The 22,364-nt window shown below is 37.5% G+C and overlaps 2 protein-coding genes across 7 annotated transcripts in view; one reads left to right on the top strand and one right to left on the bottom strand.

The window, feature by feature from the left end:
* LOC124298715 (uncharacterized) overlaps positions 1 to 18,283 on the top strand; it is a 34,927-nt gene extending 16,644 nt beyond the window's left edge. Inside the window, exon 5 of one of the 2 annotated variants that reach the window (XM_046751095.1) lies at positions 18,243 to 18,283. In XM_046751095.1, the coding sequence (XP_046607051.1) occupies positions 18,243 to 18,268 (26 nt within the window). In that variant the 3' untranslated portion in view covers positions 18,269 to 18,283. Of the gene's footprint in view, positions 1 to 10,183; positions 10,210 to 18,242 lie in introns of those variants that run through there. The other variant, XM_046751096.1, reaches the window with a different exon arrangement.
* Positions 11,967 to 22,364, bottom strand: part of LOC124298714 (uncharacterized) — a 48,561-nt gene continuing 38,163 nt past the window's right edge. For 3 of the 5 annotated variants that reach the window (XM_046751093.1, XM_046751088.1, XM_046751090.1), the window contains exons 2-6: positions 18,768 to 18,985; positions 18,277 to 18,449; positions 16,969 to 17,222; positions 15,452 to 15,846; positions 11,967 to 15,006 (exon numbers count right to left, since the gene is read on the bottom strand). In XM_046751093.1, the coding sequence (XP_046607049.1) occupies positions 14,788 to 15,006; positions 15,452 to 15,846; positions 16,969 to 17,222; positions 18,277 to 18,449; positions 18,768 to 18,842 (1,116 nt within the window). In that variant the 5' untranslated portion in view covers positions 18,843 to 18,985 and the 3' untranslated portion in view covers positions 11,967 to 14,787. Of the gene's footprint in view, positions 15,007 to 15,451; positions 15,847 to 16,968; positions 17,223 to 18,276; positions 18,450 to 18,767; positions 18,986 to 20,890; positions 21,061 to 22,364 lie in introns of those variants that run through there. The other 2 variants (XM_046751092.1, XM_046751091.1) reach the window with 2 other exon arrangements.

Here is a 22,364-nt window from a genome sequence, read left to right as displayed (position 1 = left end):
GATTGTTCTAAGTTTGTTTTGCATTGTTCCAAAACTTGATATTGATAACTCGTGTAACACAATTGAAAAATGCTAAAAACCGTTTTTTGACCAAGCCCCCCACTTTTGAAAAATCGAACTTTTTTTTGTTGTTCCAGTTTGTTCTAGTTGTTCTAAACGATGTTCTAAAACGGTAAAGTCGTAAGTTCAACGGCGGGTCTACCAAAAGGAAAAAAGAATTTTTGACTAGCCCCCCACTTTTTGAGAATCCAACTTTTTTCGATTGTTCCAGGTTGTTCTCGTTGTACTGAACATTGTTCCAAAACGGTCAAGTCGTAAGTTCAATAGCGGGCCTACCAAAAGGGAAAAACCATTTTTGACTAGCCCCCCACTTTCCGAGAATCCAACTTTTTCCGATTGTTCCAGGTTGTTCTCGTCGTACTGAATATTGTTCCAGAGGCACGATGTAGTAGGTCGAACCATAGGCTCGTAAAATTCAAAAAACGGGATTTTCAGTCGCCTACATTTTTGGGAGTCAACTTCCCAACGTGTTCCAGGTTGTTCTAGTCGTACTGAATATTGTTCTAGAAGCACGATGTAGTGGGTCGAACCATAGACTCGTAAAATCAAATAAACGGGAGTTTCTTTTATTTTTCTCAATTTTCGTACTTCATTATGATGTTTGATGAGTTTTCAGATTTCATTATATTTGATACTTATTAAATCATAATTGATTGATTTTTCGATTTCAATCATGATGTGGATTTAAAGAAAAAAATTATTATGTATTATGTATTTGGACAAGGTGCTTGAGCTCTGTTACGGCCCGATCCCAGAGCCTCTTGGCTGTTAGTACTCGAATCATTCTTATTCCTCTAATTCTGTTCAACATTCAATTCGGAAGTTGCTGTACTTAGATCACACGAATCTATCTGCTGCTTCTTATTGTGACTCATGGATGCGGATATTGGGCTTGAATGAGAAATACCGATAGAATTGTACATTTAGTTTACTGATAAATTGTGTACGTCGATCGGATTTTCATCAACATCGGTCAATTCATCTGTAGCATTCGTTTGATTCTCAGCAGTATCATCGTAATGTTTTTCACTATTTCCAATCGAATCTATCACTAAGGACTCGACGGCCTCAACGTTGTCTGGATTGAGTGTTACTGTAAATTTTTCAGAAGTGTGGTCAGCATTGTAGGCAGAATCGAGTTCTTTTAGTAAAATTGGGATTTCCGACTTGATTTCAGTTGTTGGAAGTCACGGCTAATTTTGCTCTGCCACTAAAAGATTTTATAAAAAGTACGTCAATTTTTAATAATAAATTCCCTTCAACCGAGTTTTAAATCTTTTTCATAATCTGCTTGATGACTACTGTTCGATTCATACGCGAACAGACTCTACCATTTGATTCGAAAAAAAAAGTCAATTACTTTTTTAATTTGTAATTGCTTTTGTTTTTCATTACAAATTACAGTAAATGTAATTAATTAAAAAACTACTCCCGCTTTTCCGTAATATTTTGCCAAGTTGGTCATGCGAGGAAATGACCTCAAGAAAATTAGTCCCGTTTCTCCCTGATATTTTCTCAAGTTGGTCACGCGAGGGAGACGACCTCATGAAAAACTACTCCCGTTGTGAATTCCGTTCTCTACGCCAAGTCTGGCTCATGTAGCTGAAGCTAGCAGCGAGTACTAACAGCCAAGAGGCTCTGGGATCGGGCCGTAACAGAGCTCAAGCACCCCGTCCAAATACATGATACATACTAATTTTTTTCTTTAAATCCACATCATGATTGAAATCGTAAAATCAATCAATTATGATTTAATAAGTATCAAATATAACGAAATTCGAAAACTCATGAAAAATCATAATGAAGTACGACCCACTACATTGTGCTTCTGGAAAAATATTCAGTACGACTAGAACAAGCTGAAACACGTTGGAAAGTTGACTCCCAAAAATGTAGGCGACTGAAAATCCCGTTTTTTGAATTTTACGAGCCTATGGTTCGACCTACTACATCGTGCTTTTGGAACAATGTTCAGTACAACGAGAACAACCTGGAACAATCGAAAAAAGTTGGATTCTCAAAAAGTGGGGGCTAGTCAAAAATTCTTTTTCCCTTTTGGTAGACCCGCCATTGAACTTACGACTTCACCGTTTTGGAACATCGTTTAGAACAACTAGAACAAACTGGAACAACAAAAAAAAGTTCGATTTTTCAAAAGTGGGGGGCTCGGTCAAAAAACGGTTTTTAGCATTTTTCAATTGTGTTACACGAGTTATCAATATCAAGTTTTGGAACAATGCAAAACAAACTTAGAACAATCTAGAACAATTTCCGAAAATTCTGATTTCTCAAAATGGGGGGCTAACTTTACGTAGGTCATCTGGTTGGCTGAAGAAGAAATATACAGTGTAACCTCCGAATAAAACCAGGCTCGGGCGGTTAGGGGAATATAATTCCGAGAAATGAGTTACCCCCACCCGCGGTCCGAATTCGCCACAAAAAATTGTTCAATATTAATATATCTAAATTTAAAAAAAGCATAAATATTAATAGGTGTTAACAATAGATTAATTCATTACTATACTATTATTCAAAGCATAAATTGAGACCAAAACACAATTTCCACGGGCGTACTTATTCAGAGGTTCGCCCCCGATTCTGCGATGTGCGACGATGCATGACGATGCGTAAAGTAGTGGAGGCAAATCTCGTGCGAAGATTAGGGGAAGTGGACTTATTTGGAGAGGGTTTATTCAGAGGTTCCACTGTATAAGCAAGGAAGCGAATAGATCTATAACCACGTACAATGGCGCAACTCCTAGAGCTTATGGATTACCGAAGATTCATAAAGAAAGTGTGCTTGTTAGACTTATTGTATTCTCTGTTAACAGCCCCATTTACTCACTTGCTAAGAGTTTAAAATTTTTCATAACATCTAATGTAAAACCTCTTACATTGGGGTTAAAGAATGAGGATGAAATTAGTAACGTTAGTGCAACGATTTACGTTTAGAAAAAAAAGTTACTTTGCACCTTTAGTATTGTCTGAAATTGAGTAAACCATAGCAAGCGAAACATACTCATTAGACCTGTCCTTAAGAAGGCCAAAATCGAATTTTAATGGTCTTACCTCCCAAATTGGTTCGTAATAATTCAAAAAAAAATGTCAGAATTTTTTAAAATTTTTCCCTCCATATTTACCCACCGCTAGGAAGCCTTACTTTTTCCCATAAGAAAAGTATTGATTTTTCGTGATTCTTAATCTTTTTTTTACCGCTGCCCTAATTATCAGCTAAAAAATCGTAAATTCTCAGAAAATGTTGACAGTTATGTTACCTTTTTGTCGAATTTTTTGGAATTCGATACTAGCATTTTTCGGCTAGATCAATCACATCTTTATTCTCTGTATGCTGCGAAAAACGCGGACAAAAGATGTGATTGATCTAGCCCAAAAATACTTGTATCGAAGTCCAAAAAATTCGACAAAAAGGTAACATAACTGTCAAATTTTTCTGAGAATTTACGCTTTTTTAGCTAATAATTAGGGCAGCGGTAAAAAAAAGATTAAAAATCACGAAAAATCAATGCTTTTCTTATAGGAAAAAGTAAGGGTTCCTAGCGGTGGGTAAATATGGAGGAAAATTTTTTAAAAATTCTGAAATTTTTTTTGAATTATTACGAACCAATTTGGGGGGTAAGACCATTAAAATTCGATTTTGCCTTTTTTAAAGACAGGTCTAATACTCATATTTTAACAAACCAACTCTTTTAAAGTTATTCTAAAATTGCGCAGCAATGATTTTTACAAATGTTTTGTTATGTTAACGTTACCATCCTCACTTCTTAGTCAGTCTCATGTTAAAAATAGTTTTAATAGAACTTTGTCCTGTTAATATTCAGTTTTACGTACGGATGCTTTGTTTATTCTTGGACATTTTTCCATACAATAATTGGTATATTATAAAAGATGAGTAGCGTTCTGGAAACATAGATAGAGTAAAATAAGGTAAGTTAGGTAAATACTATAAATCTTTTTACCCTCCCAAACCCGTGGTGCCACCTTTTCTATGGTGGAAACAACACCCCCTCTCAACGCGGATTTCTGTTCAGTGTCTGCTAGACTGAATGCGTTAAGACATCTTCGATGGCTAGGCCCAATGAGATCTTTATTCAGGACGGCGGCTATCATCTGGTCAGTGAGAATCGTCTAGTTTTCCATCATTAAATACCTCCCTTACGTAGTGGTGCTTTATATCAAAATGTTTGGTACGTGAGTGGTATATTGGGTTTCTCATCAATTTCTGTTCTCCTTTATTGTCACAGTGAACTATCGTAGGTACTGAGTCTTCGTCCAGGTAGTTAATTTCTTTCAACAGATTTCGCAGATACACGGTTTCTTTGGCGGCTTCAGTTAAAGCCATGTATTCTGCCTCGGTGCTAGACAAGGCAATTGTTTTTTGTTTCTTTGCCTCCCAGGTAGTCGCTACGCCGGCAAGTTTAGAGACAAATCCGGTTTAAGATGCTCTGTCGTCCACGATTCCTCCCCAATCCGCGTCTACAAGACCCGTCAGTAGGTTGTTATCTTTGGAGTAGATTAAGCCATGGTTAATGCTTCCTTGTAGTACGCGTTTCGCTGTACTTCAGGTGCCTTTCCGGGATTCAAATTGAATTGGCTCAACAGGCTAACCGTGTAGGCAATGTACGGCCTTATTGAAATAGCCAGGTACATTAATGATTCGATCAACGATTGATAAGGCAAGTTTGCCACTTCTGCAGCTTCTTTCCTCAGTTGTTGGTCCCAAGTTCTTGCTCAGTTTGGTATTACTGTCGACAGATGTTGACATTGGTTTTGATTCTTCCATTCCATACTCTTTCAATCCACTTTCGGTATATTTTTTCTGAGACATAGCTACTGACTTTGTCGTTTGGTCTTGTTTAAATTCGAATCCCAGGTAGTAATGTCTCCGAAATCTTTCATTTTGACTTTCTTGCTCAAGTCTTCTTTCAGGCTTCGGTATACGTCGTAGCTGTTTGCTGCGACGACGAGATCATCTGCATATGTATATAACTACAATAAGATGAATGTCTTTGGTTTTCGTGGTATATATACATTTTCCTGTTTTCATTGATTTCAGTTCAGAATCTCTAGCTTTGGTCCAATTTCTTGAACCATTAGCGTCCAGATTGTTTTAATCCGTATAGTGTTTTATTCAAGGAATAAACCTTTCGTTTTCAGCTTTTATAAAACCTTCAGGCTGTCCCATTAATATTTCTTCTTCCAGGTCCCCATTGATATATGCCATCACGGCGTTGAGCTGATATAATGTGGGTCCTAGTTGAGCTGAAATGGCACCGATGATTCGTACAGAACTTTATCTTGCGACTGGTGCGAACGATTCTTGGAAGTCTAATCCCGGTCATTGGGAATAGCCTTTCGCTACTAGGCGAGCCTTTCTTCGTTCCACACTTTGATCTGCGTCGCATTTAGTTATTAGAACCCATCGACAGCCGATATTTTTTTTTCTCAGGTCGATCTACCAGAGTCCAGGCGTTGCTCTGTTCCAGAGCGTCGGATTCTGCTTGCAGCACATTTTTCCACTCATTTGCATGTGCTCCGGTTATTGCTTCATTAACTGTTGGATTTGGTGAGTCGTCATAAGTCAGGTTCGCTTCATGCTCCACGTTAGTGTCCGGTTTGGCCTATGATTTTTCCACGTTGGAGAGCTTTCGTGGTCTTTCTCTCGCGCCCGTTTTCAGTACCTTAGGGCGTCTAGGCTCCCTCTTAAGCGGAGTAGGTTGTATTTCTGATTCAAAATTTCAATTGCGACTTGTAATTTTTCCTTTCTCTTGTGTTTGTTCTATCGTGTTCTTTGGATTCTCGATGGCATTTATACTTTCGTCTACTTGATCCCTGATGTCTCTTTCATTGGTTTCTTAGTTTTTATTATCAAGAAAAACGTGGGATTCCATGAAATCTATTGGCTTGTTTACTGCTCCGAGACCGGTAGATTTCCAATGAACTTCACGTCTTTGCTTTTGATGATTTTTCTTGACTCTGGATCCCATAGACGATACACCTTCGACTCACTGGAATAACCGATAAAAACACAAGTCCTGTATGTTGGTTCAAATTTAGCCTTGTTCGGGGTTTTGTCGACTACAAATGCCTTGCAGCCAAAGGTCTTGAGATTGGCGACTTCTGGTGCTGTTTCAAATTTTGCCCCAAAGGGCGTCACTCCGTCTAGACTTCTCGTGGGACATGGATTTCTTATATAAGCCGCAGTGACTATTGCTGCAGACCAAAAGGCTGGCCGCAATTTGGATTGTAGTATTAGGCATCTTGCCATTTCCACCAACGTACGATTCATTCCTTCTGTAATTCCGTTTTGCTGCGGGGTATGAGCTACGGTACGTTCCCTCCTAATTCCTGCTTCTTCGATCTCTTTGGTGAAGTCAGCTCCACAATATTCAAGTCCATTGTCCGTTCACAGGGTCTTTACTTTGCAGTCAGTTTGATTCTCAACCAACGCTCTGTAGTTCAGAAATGCATCCTTGACATCATTTTTCGCCTTCAGGAAGTAAACGTTGACCCACCTTGTTTTATCATCGATGAAGGTTGCGAAATATGCAGATCCCCCTATTGATTTGGTCTTCATGGGCCGATAAAGGTCTGAGTGTACAAGTTCAAGCTGTTTATTGTTCTTTATTTGTGATGCTTTGGAAATGGAGCAGCGCTTTGCTTGCCCTGAATGCAGATCTCGCAAGTTGGCAGTTGTCCTACTGATTTATGCGGAATACCCTGGACCATTTCCTTGCGAACAAGCGTTTTCAAGTATTTTTCTTTGAAACGGCCGTAACGCCTGTGCCATGTTTCCATTTCCTTAGCCGTATCGCTCACAGCTGCTGCTGATTCTATGTCTTCTTCGACGAAGTACAAGTCTTCTCGTTGCCGTGACCACAGATTCTCGATTGCGGTTCCGTATTATAGCATGAGTGTTTTTGAAGCGGATGTCATATCCATTGTTTGTTGTCTTGGAAATAGACATGAGGTTAGTTTTTAATTCAGGTACGTAGAAAGTATTTTTTATCCTGAGTGCCTTTGGTTTGCTGCCGTTATATACAGTTATGCAAATGGTGCCTTTGCTTACGATTTCAGTGGTTTGATCTACCGCTAAACGTACCTTTTGTTGTGTTACAGGTGTTGGATCAGTGAACTGATTTCTATTCCGACACATGTGGGTAAAGCCTTTCTCGCGACTTTGGCTTTCGATACAACGGATAAGAATGCGTCTTTGCTCTCTTCGGTCATTGCAGCACTTAGATTTTTCGTCTTCGATTTTCTTTCATCTTGGCAGCTTTCTTGCAACAGTCCGCTGTCTTTTTTCCTAGTCTTCTGCAGAAATTACATTTGGATGGTTTGTTTTGCCCACCTGAATTGCTCGAACTCTCACTTGTATCGCCAGTCTTTTGTTGATCATTTTTGTGTTAAAGTAGTTGTAGTTTCCTGACGATCTGACATAGAAGGCTTCTTGATTATGATGGTTTGCTTGTACTATTTTTTCTTTTCTTGCATTGGTTTCCTCGAGTATTTTTATTTTCAACGTTTCGGGTGTTGGCAGCTCGTCTCTTGCTTCTATGGCACAGCGAAAGTTTTCGTAACTGTTTGATATGCTGTAGAGTAGGATTATTGCGAGGTGATCTTTAGCTACGATGATTTCCATTTCAGATAGCTTATCTACGTCCCGAAGAAATGGTTTAACTGGTCCATCATGTTCCCGCTGTCTTTCATTTTTGCGAACAGCAATTGTTTTAGCAAAGTTGCTTTACGTGCAGGTCCTCTTGAGTGATAGACTTCTTCGAGTTTTCTCCACACTTCGTTAGCCGTCACACAATGTTTGATGTGTCATAGCTCGGACGGTGAAACAGCCAAGATTAATTATGTCTGCCCTGGCCTTTTGGTCAGCTATGTCCCAGTATTCAATTTCTACGACATTCGTTACGACATTGTTATCTCCTTTTACTGGTTCAGGACGAAGTTTCGTTCTGTTGACAAACGCCTAATGATAATTTTTTAAGAGGATTGCATCCATTTGTAATTTCCAAGTATCGAAATTTTCTTTATTTAATTTTTTAATATTTACCGAATGATCCGTCTTGGTTGGTTTTAGTTTTTGTTATTTCGCATTGGTACAGTCTCTGCATGGTTTGGCGACACCGCTTGGAAGTTTTAGGTTAGGTTTGACTTGCGATGCGATTTTTAACGCTTACATTAATATTTCTTTAAACTATAACTTAATAATCGTGTAGTTTGGGTGCTGGGCCCATAACCTGTTGATATTCGGTTTTACACACAGATGATATATTTATTCTTGGATAATTTTTCATACAATAATTGGTATATTATAAAATATGAGTAGCGTTCTGGAACAGAGACATAGATACAAGAAAACAATGTAAGTTAGATAAGTACTATAAATATTTTCACCCCCCCCCCCCCCCCCCCCCCCCCAACCCGCGATGCCACCTTTTCTATGGCGGAAATAACACTTTGTGATACAAGTTCAAGAAAGTGGCCTCTTGATGAAGGTCACAAAGTTGACTGCACGAGGCGCACTAATCGATGCATCAATTACTTTTAGCTCATCGTTAGTGGCCATCGCTAGTAGAAGTCCACACGTTTCAGCAGGCAAATTCGGGAAAGGTCGCATGGGCCTACGACTAAACACGACGAGCCGTGTAAAACGGGTCCCCAGCTTCGATTCTCGCGGTCGCCCGTTAATTTTTCTCATTTAAAATTTTTTTTTTCTTTCTTGTTTCACATACATAACCTGACTGGTTATAAATTGATAATTGATATCTAAAAAAGACACTCCGACTCTTCGATAAAAACTTATGTCCAGAGATCGCAGTATGCAAGTTTCAAACAATGCTCCGAGTTGGCCAATCTTGACTTCCAAGCAATATGTAAGTTCAAAACTTTCCATCGGTTTTAGCGTTTGAGGTCAGTTGTAAAATAGTTTAAAAGAGTATAAGTATGGTTCGAAGGACAAGCTTGTTCTGCGTTTAGCTACGAGCCATACTAGAGAAATTCGTCGGAGTCGAAACTTTCCAAGGGAGGCCTGGGTTTCCTCCTCGCATGCACTCAGAACATCGAGCAAATTTGCTGCATTGGCAATGAGTGTATCGGGGTGATTGCCCATGGCCAGCTCTTTTGAAAACACTCGACAAAGCTTGTCTGTTGCGCCCCTGGTCAGGATGGTCTTGAACTTTCTTGGCGTTCCTGAGTAACATGAGTAAAAATTTTATAAGGCCAGACTAATATTATAACCGGTCTTGGTCCGGTCCTGCGCGGGTGCCAGTCCGGAAGACTCTACTAGGGCACATCTGATCTGACCCTGACTAAACCTGACATATTCCAAGATAAACGCCTGATCAACAACGCGCGTGAAAGCCGTATCAAGCCATTGTGAAACGCTACGTTACATGGGAAGTCAGGGCCTGATGGTTTCACTTGGGGCGGGGGGGGTAAGGGTTTGCACTTTCGAAAAATAGAATTTTTTTTGTCTTGTCTTGATTTTAAACATTTCATGAATGTATTCCCAAAATTTTGAGTCCATCTGAGCAAAACTCTTGAAGTTATTGTCTAGTTAGTCTCCTGCCCTTTAACACTATAGCTCTAATTGCAGGTATACAGCTTATTCACTTCTATCGTTCTGGTCCATTATCCTGTTTCGAGAATATTTTATTTAGTAAAGACAGATAAGTAAAGCCATAAAGACATATTTCATATTTGTATGTATACTAGACACTGTAGAATATTTTAAAACGAGAGATGAGCGACAGTTTGTCGTTGTACGTTCGATCGGGCGCTTGTGATTTCTTTTTCAAACTACTTTTTCAAAGTCCTTGTTCACTGCCATTTACAAACTACTTGACCGATTCATTTCAAACTTGGTACACATTTTCTACATATAAAATACCTCCCCCCAACGTTTAGTTAAAATTTTTTTTTACATTAAGGGGGTTTCCCACCCACAAAATGGCGGAATTTTTCGTGGAAAATAGCAATTTACACTTTAGATGGCAACCAAAAATTTTTAAATGAAAAAAAAAAAATAATCATAGAACATTGGGGGGAGGATTTGATAATACTTTGACTAAATTTTAATGGTTTTTGATTTTAGATAATTTCTAACCGAGAAATAGTGAACACCGCAAATTGTTTTTTTTTTTCTAAGACGTTCTGGTGCAAGCTCTGGCACCGGCTTGTTTCTCAATATTTCCGCATGAAAAAATTACAGAATATTGTTAAAACTATACTTAATAACGAACAAAAGGTTTGAATAAATTTGATCAATCCATACTTTTAAAAAAATCCACAAAAATATTGTTTTTTGTCACGCTGAAACCCTTACCCCATCCCCCATGTGAGCCTGATCAGATAATAAGGTAACATGGTGTGGGACCTCATCACTGCGTGATTGAAATCTCCATTCAGATGGTTGTGTGTAACCTACCTAGTTATTGTGCTATGTGCCTGTAATTTATTGAGCGGACGAGACACTAGAGTGTTGTGTCGTTGATCGAATTATCAGTCTAGGTGCATCGGTTGCGATACCATATTGTCAGAGAGCTGTCCGAAGCAAGCCGCTTACGGAGAGAGGACTGTACTCACCCCTTCCCGAGAGGTTGGGGCTCTGTAACGCGTGGGGCTTTTGCCATCCGGGAAGCTTCCACTTTCTTGCCTGCGTCCTCACCCACAAGAACGGGTAGTCCGGTTTCACAGCGCACTTTTGTATTATAGCACTATCGCGAGGACTGTTTTCTACACGCACGAGGCGAATCAATCAATCAATCAATCAATCGATATTTAATAATTTCCATGACAATGTTGGACAACGTCGAATTATCTGTCTCAAACAAGTTCAAAAAATACGAAAGTAGGAATGTCAAACAGGAGAAGCCAAAATTATCACTTTAGAAAATCAAATACAATCAACAAACCTTAAATTAATCAAAACAAACCAACAGTATTCATAGCAAGAGAAATACAGAAACAATTCATAAAAATAGTAATAAAAAATAAAAATTACAGTGCTGTAAAGGAGAGAAAAACATGGTAAGAGTATAGAGACGTAGGTCAGGTTACAGAAAAAAAAAAAAAATAAATAAAACTAAAAATCAAATATATTGAAAAACAAAATAAAAAAAAATAATATATAACTACACAACTAAAAATTCAAATTAAGGTTAAGGTCCATTCCCTACATTAAGTAAAAGAGCTCTCTCACAGTCAGATAAGCGAATCATTATTTCAGCTGCGATAGATTAAGTTATAAATTAAATTTCTGACTTCTCATAGTTTATTCACCCTTTTTGCATTTGGATTTTATTTAACTTCGTTCAACAAATTTACTGTTATCTACTAGCCTGCTCAGTCTTTTTACTTTACCTCGTGAGGATCTTTACGCCTCAGAAAGTTATTGTTTGGCTTTCGTTTGGCCGCAAAATTGCCGTGTTTCTTTGAAAACAATTCGATTGGTTATTCGTTTCTGGATTTCCCTTTGTAATATAACAGTTTTCAGCTGGGAATAATTAAGAATTTCACTGCCTCCCTCCATAAATTACGGTGCTGGGAGTTGAAAGAATGCCACCAATAGTAACACACGAATAGATTTTGTATTATTACATATAGTATATCTAGGTACTCTAAATCGTAGAAAAAAGTTGATTCTATTAGTTGCTTCTCAATTCGTGGTTTAATTCGTTTCCATTATTTTCTTTGTTTTTGTTTCTTTGATAAATATAAAAATCATTACAATTTTTGTAACATGCAACTACACTAAATCGTATTGGTAATGGTAACGACATTATATACAGGTTTAACACTGTAAAACGTTATTATAATGTTAGTAATTGTTATATAGGAATAATGATGATATTTGTAATAATAATCACAATGCGAAATATGTTTTATTACATTCTTTATCTTTTTTCTTCAAGTGGTTAGTGAACATAACTTTAATTATGTAGGCCTTTCTCAAAAATAATAAAAGTGTAAGCTTCTGTTGTTACATTTTGTTAACTCTCGCATGCGGTCGCACAGCGCCTGACTGACGTTATACATATATCATATAATCTCGTAAATCTTTTGCCGACATAAACAATTTTAATATTTTAACGTGTATTATAATAATATTTCAATTTATAACTAATTATCACTGGCATTTTTTTTCTCTCTTCCTATTCAATACGTCGATATATTTCTCCAACATTCTTATTTTTATTTTCACATTGTTGCGAAAATTTGTTTGCAATTTTCTATTCGACATTATCATCACACGGACCAGCCATGGTAATAATACGTAATTTACAAATTGAAACTCATTTTTGAATACAGTCAGGGCATAAGTGTAATATTCAGTTTTACTGAACCCATAATTCAATTAAGTTGTTGACTTTTACCAAACTACTGTTTGATAAAAGTAGTTTGTCACTTTGTCACAAATCATCACTCTGCCAGAGTCATATGGAAATCAAATGTAAATGTAAGACAAAAATCGAAACGCGCAGCCAAATAAATTGTACAGTGATGAACGGTTAAAAAAAAGGCACAAATTATATCTGTACGAATGAATAACCGATATCTCAAATAATTAATCTAACAAGATTGTCGAACATAATTATTGCTGGTTCTTCTGACAATATATCTTACAATAAGTAACAGACTTGGTAGACATACAATATTTCTGTAAATCAATATAAAATTATCAAACGTTTATAATTTGTTGTGGTGTTGAATAATAAGAACAATGCTTCTGAGAGTCTTCTCTTCTCAAGATTTTACATTTTCGAATATGTTCATGGTACTCTGACATGCCTGCATTTTTAACAATCTTTTTCATCAGTCCAAAAAGCTTCACCCTTAGAAGCATGTTATACTTATTACAGCACAGTTATAAATTGTATAAATAGAGATACAATGTGATTTATGTTGAATGTTTTTTTCCGAACACCTACATGGAAAGTTCGATTTTCAAACTCTGTGAAGCGTGCATGATTAAGTGTCTCATTTCCACGCAGTGTGGTAAAACGACATTCCCGCATTTTATAGACTACGAGTTCTTTTGACGCATGCTCACTGTTGGATAACTCAATTTTACGCAACGTGTCATCGATCGAGCTATCTGACACTAATTTTACGTGCTGTCAGCGGGACCTTCGTTGTTTCTCAAACCAAATTTTCCTTCTCCGGTGTTAGAAAAAACGCGTGGAAAGGCGATGCCTGACTAGTGTCCTTAAATACTCAAGAACTTGTGCTAAGAAAATTCTACCGAAAATATGCTGAGAATTCAACCTCAAACAGAGCATGTTGAAGAGCACTATGAGGATTCAAAGGAGTTAAAAGTGCGTTGTTATTTCCAAGAGTCGTCGAATATTTGAATGATATTTATATAGTTTTAGATAGTGATGACGGTTTATTAAAAAAAAATGTCTATGAAAGTGTCAACCAAGTCTGAAAAATAAGATGCAACTGAAGGATTACTGTAGTTTTTACGATTTACAAACATCGTATAATTAATACTAACATTAAAATAGAAAATAAATGCATCCAAGCAATCAAACCTATTTCTTCGAAAAGAATTGTTGAAATGTGACTAAGAACGTGAATTAATGAGTACATTTTAAATACTCATAAATCCTCAGTAAATGCTCAGAATGTAAAAGGCTCGAGCAAATTCTCTAGCATATGCTCGTGTTCCAACAAATTCTCCAAGCATTCAAACTTTGTCGAATAGTGTATTCGATTCATGCGATCGCAGCACTCAACTTCGTCTCGTGCCGTCAAATTGCCTGTAAATTCCACATTCATCGGAAATCGCTCACTTTCCATACTTGTAACACAACAATACTATTTTGGTTTTATGATTATCTTTCATTTCACATAGCTTTCCTATGTTTACCACTTGTTTCACAACACACTACAGAATAATGATGTTAGTTAATCTACTGTCAATAGTAAAAATTTGAACACAACTTTGCGTAAAACAACATCTCTAATATAGAGAATAAACTAAATATATTTACACGCACACATCAATATAAATATATACATAATTATATCTTTATACGTGCGTAAAATTGTTGACAAATATATTATATGTATATATATATATATATATATATAACAAAGTTATATAAATAGCAATTTATGTATTACGCAGTTTCGGAGTCGTTCGATCTCATGACATTCGGTCCATGACATCAAATTACTCGAGAGCTGAATATTTTTCATCGTATTACTCTAATCCCTTGCGAATAAAATGACTGGCAAATTCTAGACGAGAATCTTAAAAGCACAAAAGAAAAACTTTTAGTTTATTCCTGAAGTAGAAAAAATATAGCCAATCTTACATCAACTCGTCGTCAGAATAAATTTTTTTTTTTTTTTTTGTATCGTTATAGTTCGAAAATGCGTAAATGCAAACGAACGCTGCTTCGTTATAGCACACAGTAAATATAATACTGCACTACAGCCGGACCCCAAGCATTGATGCATTTTGCTCGAGTCTCTCCTACATCAAACAATCAAGAACCTCAGTAGCGTCTCGAGCTAATCGGTAAATTAATCATCATTCACCTACGTATACCGTAATACGTATACCCTGTACAGGTGCTCGTAGAAGTTACAGATATACGAGGTTGAGCATAATTTGCGTGCATAGGAAAGGTGTCAGCTTCGAATACCATAATTTATTTTTCTCCTCCCGACAGAGGTTAAGCTGGTTCAGTCAAAGACACAGGCGAGTACTCTGACGAGACAATTGCCCAAACTCGCGCATGCCCGCTGCCCCTGACTCGCGCATTCTTTCTTACGATTCTTCCTGTTTTCTTCCCGCTCGCTCTTGCCATATTTCTGCTTTTTTAATTTCCGATGTACAGAGGTGGATGACCCTCTGGGAACACTGCATAGCCTCGACAATGGGTCTGTGGTGGCATCTGGCTGCTGTAATCAAAAAAGAAAACAATGATGCAAAATGAAATTTGAGGAAATTTATCATCACTCGATCGTTAACCTATGCGTGAACATAAACGAATCATCCGTTATACAGGATGCAAATGCTGAAGAAATGCTTGGCGGGTCCGCTTACGGAAAATCCGACACTCTCAACTTTTTCCTCCTTCGAAACTTACAACTTTTGTCTGCAACATTTTTGACTCACACTTTTGGTTTTCGAGATGTTTGACTGGATTGATCAAAATCAGACACGCCGTATAGACCGGAGCTGAATTCTTTCTCCTACTGAAGATTGAAATGAAGACGTGTCCTTTTTTCCAACAACTGGATAATATTTTCAGTATGACATATTGCTCGACAATTTTTGTCTCCATTATTCAATAAATCTAATTTTCTTCCTGGTTAAAATCTACTGAGTTAAGATTTTATTCACCTGTTGCTGTAATCGATCATGGTGGTGGCCCAATATCTTCGACACAATGAAGGCAGATTCCTTGCTGGTTAATACTCCGCTGGCCATCGGACCCTCAATGAATTCCTTATCAGTCATTAGTGTGTATCTAACGCTAAACCAGATCTCGTCAGTTAGCATGGTTCTTTTGCCGCACGGTGTCGGTTCGATGCCGCGTCTTCGGCATTCCGAGGCTGCCCATCGGTCTAGAGCAGTAAAGAGCACCCCTTCCTGTTTCAATTCCAAGCTATCGCGTCCTGCTATGTCCGCAACTTCGTCTCGTGCTAATTCTTCAAAACGTTCCTGACGAAAAACCGTCAATGGGTCCGAGTCTATCAGCGTCATGCAAGCACCAAGGAGGGAAACACAGGCCATGGCTATGAAAGAAGGCACGAAAAAGAAGTTATGAAAACTATGTCCGTTTGAAGCACCAGTAACGTATATTTTTCTGTTTACACGTGTGATATTTGTTTCTTCTTGTATTTTTACGTTCACGTTTTTGTGAAGGAATAATTCCCTGGCGGATTTCGCCCCCCTGATATTACACTGAAGTTACACTGATTGTGAGATGACATTTCGATTACACTCAGATTTCACGGTGTAGTTAAGAATTTTTTACGCTGTATTTTGACTGTCATTGTCTTAAAAGCATACCAAAGACCCATCGAAAAATTACTGAAATAAAAATCTTCTATACATAATAAACAGCATTCGTTTATTTTTAATTATTAAGTATTGATAATTTAAAATAAATTTAAAAAAAAAGTGACGTGACTTGTACCCGGGCCATCAGCGTGCTAGCCGTCGACTTTCCTCACTGCACCACGCTCGCTTGCTCGGCAGGTCATAAATGTCAAAGGCATATCTAATGAAAAAGGAGTCTCCGAAACTAAGGCTTATTGAACGAAATGCCGTTATCTCCCTTCAATAATCAGTATCTGAGACCCATCAAACTTCCTCGTTAGTCAAATTCGTAAGTATTGAAGTTATAATTTGGAGACCGCCAGTGAAAGAAATCAATGATATTTTGGCGATACCAGAGTCCACTGAAGAAACTCTAACTACACGGAGGAGCCGAATCCGCCAGTGTTATGGCAGAATACATGTCAATTACTTACGGCACTCGAATCACACTAAATTGTAATTATGATACGATCTAGCGGGTTGGATCCGCAATTTCAAATGTTAACATTTCAAAGAGCGATCCGAAATTAGAAACCAGAAAACACTCCGTAAATGAATTTTTATTTAATCTGTCTCTTAATATTGCAATTTCGTTCGGCCATATATCTGCTATTAAGGGTTTAAAAAGTTTGGAAATTTGGATCTTTTATAAGCGTCGAATAATAAAAGGTGCCTGAAAATTGGACCGTCAAAACCAAAGTGAGAGACTTACTAGTTACAGGCTTATGTAAAACAAATAAATACAGTACTTTGCAGCGTGCGTTTTGCGTTACTTCGCACTTCGATATAGTTTGAGTACGGAGTTTATCACTCACCGATTTCTCCAGCCTCGTCGCCTGGCGCTGGAGGTGCCGATGGAGTTTCCGGTTTGCTTATGGATGAAGCCATGCTTCCGGCATAGAGGCTCAAGCCCTGGAGAACCTCGAGGACGTTGGAAGAAGTGAGATTAGCTTCCAGATATTTAACTGCCAGTCGGGCTAACTGAGGGCAGAGGTACTGGTGGGCAATGTCAAGAGTAGCTCGAGCTGTCGTCACCGATTGGAAGTTCACTGGCTCATCGTGGAGGTGCCTGTTTTGCAGAAGAAAAATAAATCAGATATTATTAGTCCAAATTCATTCTGCGACACATTTTATTTGGGGTTGTGAAACGTGGTTCCGTAATCAATTCCATGCTAATCCCATGATAGCATCAGATGTGATATAATATCCTACCTTTTCAATGAGTTTGTGGTTAATTGACAAACTCTAACTTCAAATAAATCTGGAATATGTAATTTCCGACCGATATATCAATGTCTCTGCGTTCTAATCTGTTTATTTAATGTTTTTTATACATAACTGTAAGATAACATCTTAAGATGGTGCCTTGAAAATTGAATGACAATATTGTTTCGAAATCTTAAATCTCTTGTATAACAAAAACTGTGCCTTCTTTATTATCCTGTAGTTTCCTAACTGATAACTTTAATTCAACATATATTTGCATAACTTTTGGTATATTGAGTACTGTTTAACTACTTATTTCGCAAAACTTTTTTTGGTTAGAGATAAAGAAATAATTCGATAAGATGTCACGTACAGCCGCAGCGTCATTCTATGGTTAGGTATTACTTAGTCGATCAAGACTTGTCACTGCAATGGAAATGCAAACAACTTGTATGTTTATCGTTGACGATTTATTGATGATATGACATCACTGACAATGCAGTGATCGAAACGATAATATAAAAGTAGGCGATCACGCCTAGTAGTCCAACCAAAAGACCGGTCATTGCTGGTATTAAAAATCTTCCGCAATCATTCAATTTTTTACATGATGCCCGCTTTCGAAAACCATTTTGTAAATTCAAGAAACGCTACGCACTATCAAGCGAACTTAGTAAAGTACACACTCTAACCACTGGCAGTGTCTGTGAAAATCTGATTCCCGGTATACGCGTACGATTTCTCTTCAAAATCAACAACGACGTCGACTTCTTTTCAGTATTATTCGCAACTTCTGTCGAAAAGGATTTTGTGTTTGACGATAGAATAAAAAGTAAATTTGGGTAAATTTAAGTATTTATTTTCTTATTTGTCTTTCTAATAGATGGATCTGGGAAAATGGGGTTATAAAGTCTCACCTGAGAAGGTGATCGAAAGCTCGCTTTTCAACGTGTTCCAGACGCACCGTTGGAGGTGGAGTACTTGGCGGTGGTGCTAAAGGACCGAGCAGCATTGCCCGGAACCACTCTGATCGTTCAGCGAGTCGTTGCCGTTCTACACAGTAACGCCAAGTGTCTCTGTGCGGCCCGACCTTAAAAGATAATAAACACAGGAGCAACGAATTAGAATTAAATAAATCTCCTTTCAGACTTTTTATAAGTATAATTTTTAATTTTCAGAGTGTCCCAATTATTGTCAAAATGTTATCATTTAAGGAGCTCTGGAGACGTTGGATAGGGTAGGAAATATCTGGAAAAAATTGGAATGCTGCCTAGAGTTGAAGCAAAAGTATAAAAAATCGCATTCCAGATCCAAGAGGGTGAGGGTCAGACCCTAATCGAATTAACGTGGAAAGCCCCATAGATATAAGTAGTACCAAATTGCCATGTGACTTTTTCCAGTTTCTTACCTCGAGCATCACCATATTGTCTTGATCATTTGTAGCCATAACTCCCACATCAGAAATCAGCGGAATTTCGGCCATGCTGTCAGATTTGTTGGCAAGACTCTTCGGGAGCTGAATCAAGAGGGGATGCGACTTTCCACTCGTTCTTCGCTGTCGCAAACCCTCCCGAATTTTTTCTCGCGGTCGTTCCGGCCTACTTCGAGCACATTGTCCGTTGTCCCCTGTAAAAAAAAAAGAATCGGAATAGTCATGTTGCTTTAGGGAACAAAAATATTTTCCTTTCCTTCATCGTACAAATTAGTTTCATCATTCGGTCGACATACCATTGGTCGATAAATACAATGAAAAATGGTATATTGTAACTTCGGTCTTTTGTGAAAAGACTGTTGCCTCCTAGTTGCACACGGTTCTTTATATAACAAGAGTATGTTACGCGTTTTTTTACAAAACGCAAATTGAGGTTAGAGTCACGTAATGTCATTTGATCACGACAACGCATGCGCGTAGTACAGAAAAGACCACATTTGACTTCTAGGACTTAAAGAGTGCTATTTCCAGCACTCTGCGCATGCACATGCGCAGACTGACTCGACCTTCATAAAAACGGGTACTTTACCGAAAACATACATGAAAAAATGCTCGGAAAATGCTCACGTTATATATAAAAGATATGAATGGATTTCAGAGTCGCGGCAAGTATCGCTTAGCTTGCTCGGCTGATAGTTCGGTCAACTGATTTACACAGTTGAATGGGAGTTGTCATCGAGGCCTTACGGCTGTATTGGCAATTGGCGGTAGGTGTATCGTTACACACAGGTATGATTGTAACCTTGTGAAATTGTTGTTATCAATCATCAAATCGGTATCAATAAATCAATAGTTTTTCCATATGCACTGTGTATCCTACATGTTCCACAGGTTTTTCAGGTAAATTTATTTGCGATTACAAGGTGCGCAAACTTGTCCGAGTTGATGACATCATATCACATACATTTGGGGCATTGTCGCCGATATCCCGAGCTCTGCATCGATCATGGAGGATTAGTGCCGAGCAAGTAAACGCGAGCTTCGTTTAAAATTTGCGATTTATTTCCGATCGATGACAATGATCGAATGTTCACCAGCTCTGTATCACGCCGGAGAAAAATGAAAATTGTCTGATAATCAATTGGACAAAATTGCTCTCAGATCAGGATTTATACGATTATTAACAAATTGGGTAAACGATTGCTAAAAAATTAGAATTTCCGACTTCAAAATTCTGGTTGATATTCGAAATTCGTGTGATTTTCTGATGTGTGATACGATTTATTTTTCAATTTACTGCGAGTGGTTTGGTTCCATCAAAAAAATAGGCTGCATCTGAGTCAAAAATTTCAGCTTCGTTTAGAAATGGCAATTTAAAAATACGATCTCATAAGTTAATATGTATATACAGCAACGAGTCATTGCAATAATTGGCATTGCAGTAAGAGCGATGTAACGTTCAATATTTTTACACATCAGCTTTTGAGGTCTCTGATTATGAATCTGTACTCGAAATTCGAAAATTCAAAATGCTGATCCCAATATGGTGGACGCAAATCCAAAAAGTTATTTAATTTTGATAAAACTTTATGTTACGTGGTTTTTAAAGTTACTGATAAAAAATCTGAACTCGAAATCCGTAAATTAAAAACGGCAGATCCAAGATGGCGGACAAACAAGAACGACAAGAAAAAAGTTCTGTAAAATGTTTTGGCGTGTATTAAATTGTTGTCATAATTGGCATTCGGATTTTCACAGTTAGAATTGCAGAAAATTCTTGTTTTTTGTGGAAGAAAAAGGATTCTCACCATTTGTTTACATGGGCTATTTTTGCAACGAATAATTAAATTTTATATTTTTTTCAGACTTGGAAATATTTCAGGGACCACGCGTGTCCTACCGAAAAACTTAGCATTCGTTACAACAAAAGTAGTGTAATAAATAAAAAAAACTGCAAAAAAGGTGGAACGCTGTGCGTCCCAGCGTGAATTAAAGGTTTTTATTAGTTTTTTCATCAAACCCTTCCGAGTTAGTGAAAAACATGTATAAAAGGTTAGTGTTTCGTCATCAAAGAAGAGACAGTTTAGAAATACACATACCATCGTCAATCATTGCGAAAGTCATAATGAAGATGAGAATGTATCTTCGGTTTTATAACTTCGTGTCACTATATGTGTACGCACTACAGTTATATATATATACGATATATATGCGACCAGTTTATGTGATGTATACAATTAATTTGCTCGTCTACCGCAGAGATAAAGAAATTAGAAAAAAGATCACAATACTTTTCTCGTTGACGTGGACTCTTTATAGTTTATGCGGACCTTGCACGTGAATTTCACACCGCGTATTAACTGATTGTGAGTTCAATTAACATTGATAAAAAATGCGCGCAATTGCGAATGTATTCGGAGTCCAAGCCAACGGACGAAGCTGACTTCATGTAACACCGCGTGCCTTTGAGTCAAATCCCGACTTCACTTGGTGTTAATGTTGACTCGGTGAAGTTCGCTAGCCAACTAAAACGTTGCGACGCGACGTCGCAATGCGAATCGATCGACTGACGGACGAAGGCGTCATGTCACTGAGAATCCATTGGACGGAATCTCTGATAAATTTCCCGCTTATCCGTTCATTAGGTGTTTATCAACATTTCAACCGGATGCAGCCGTGCAGAGGCTTGCGGTCGCTGCAGGCTAACACTAAGATGGTTCATTTTAAACTTATATATTTTTTTTAATCTCCCAACTAAAAACTCGGTGCCTAATTCAGAAAGAGAATTCTTGCTAAAGCGCAGATCATAAAAAAAAATATTTAGAGGCTGCTACCAATTGTTGAAATATTTGTGAATTATTTTTATGTGTCCACCTTACGGACTTATATATATATTAATATATAGATTAATCATCTCGGACGATTTTGGATAACAGTTTTTGTTATCGAAAGAAGAGTGTTACATCACCTTAAGGTCCCTATTTCGTTTTCAGTACTGAGTTTTATGAACAATGTTTAATTGAACCACGATATGAAAAAGATGAGTACATATATAAATATATATATATATAAGTCCGTAAGGTGGACACATAAAAATAATTCACAAATATTTCAACATATATATATATATGAAAAAGATGTACTCATCTTTTTCATATCGTGGTTCAATTAAACATTGTTCATAAAACTCAGTACTGAAAACGAAATAGGGACCTTAAGGTGATGTAACACTCTTCTTTCGATAACAAAAACTGTTATCCAAATTCTTCCGAGATGATTAATCTTTCGGATAAAAGACGAAAACAGCCAACTGCGGAATTGTTAGGCACAGTTTGCTGTTGATTAGGGAACGATTAATTGGACAACGTTACAAAAAAAAAAAAAATTAACTAACATATATGTAAGTCCGTAAGCTGTACCTACACATAAAAATAAATTAAAAATATTTCCACCTAGTTTTCAGGTGAGGGACAAAAAAAAAAAATAAGTTTCAAATGTATCACCCTACTATACACTGTTAAAAATTTTTGTATGGAACTTCCTACACTGTATTGAAAGTTTTATTCGAATATG

Source organism: Neodiprion virginianus, chromosome 2 (assembly GCF_021901495.1).
Source record: "Neodiprion virginianus isolate iyNeoVirg1 chromosome 2, iyNeoVirg1.1, whole genome shotgun sequence".
Lineage (NCBI taxonomy): Eukaryota > Metazoa > Arthropoda > Insecta > Hymenoptera > Diprionidae > Neodiprion > Neodiprion virginianus.
Note: the sequence above shows the minus strand (reverse complement) of the source record. Positions and strands in the feature narration are given on the sequence as shown.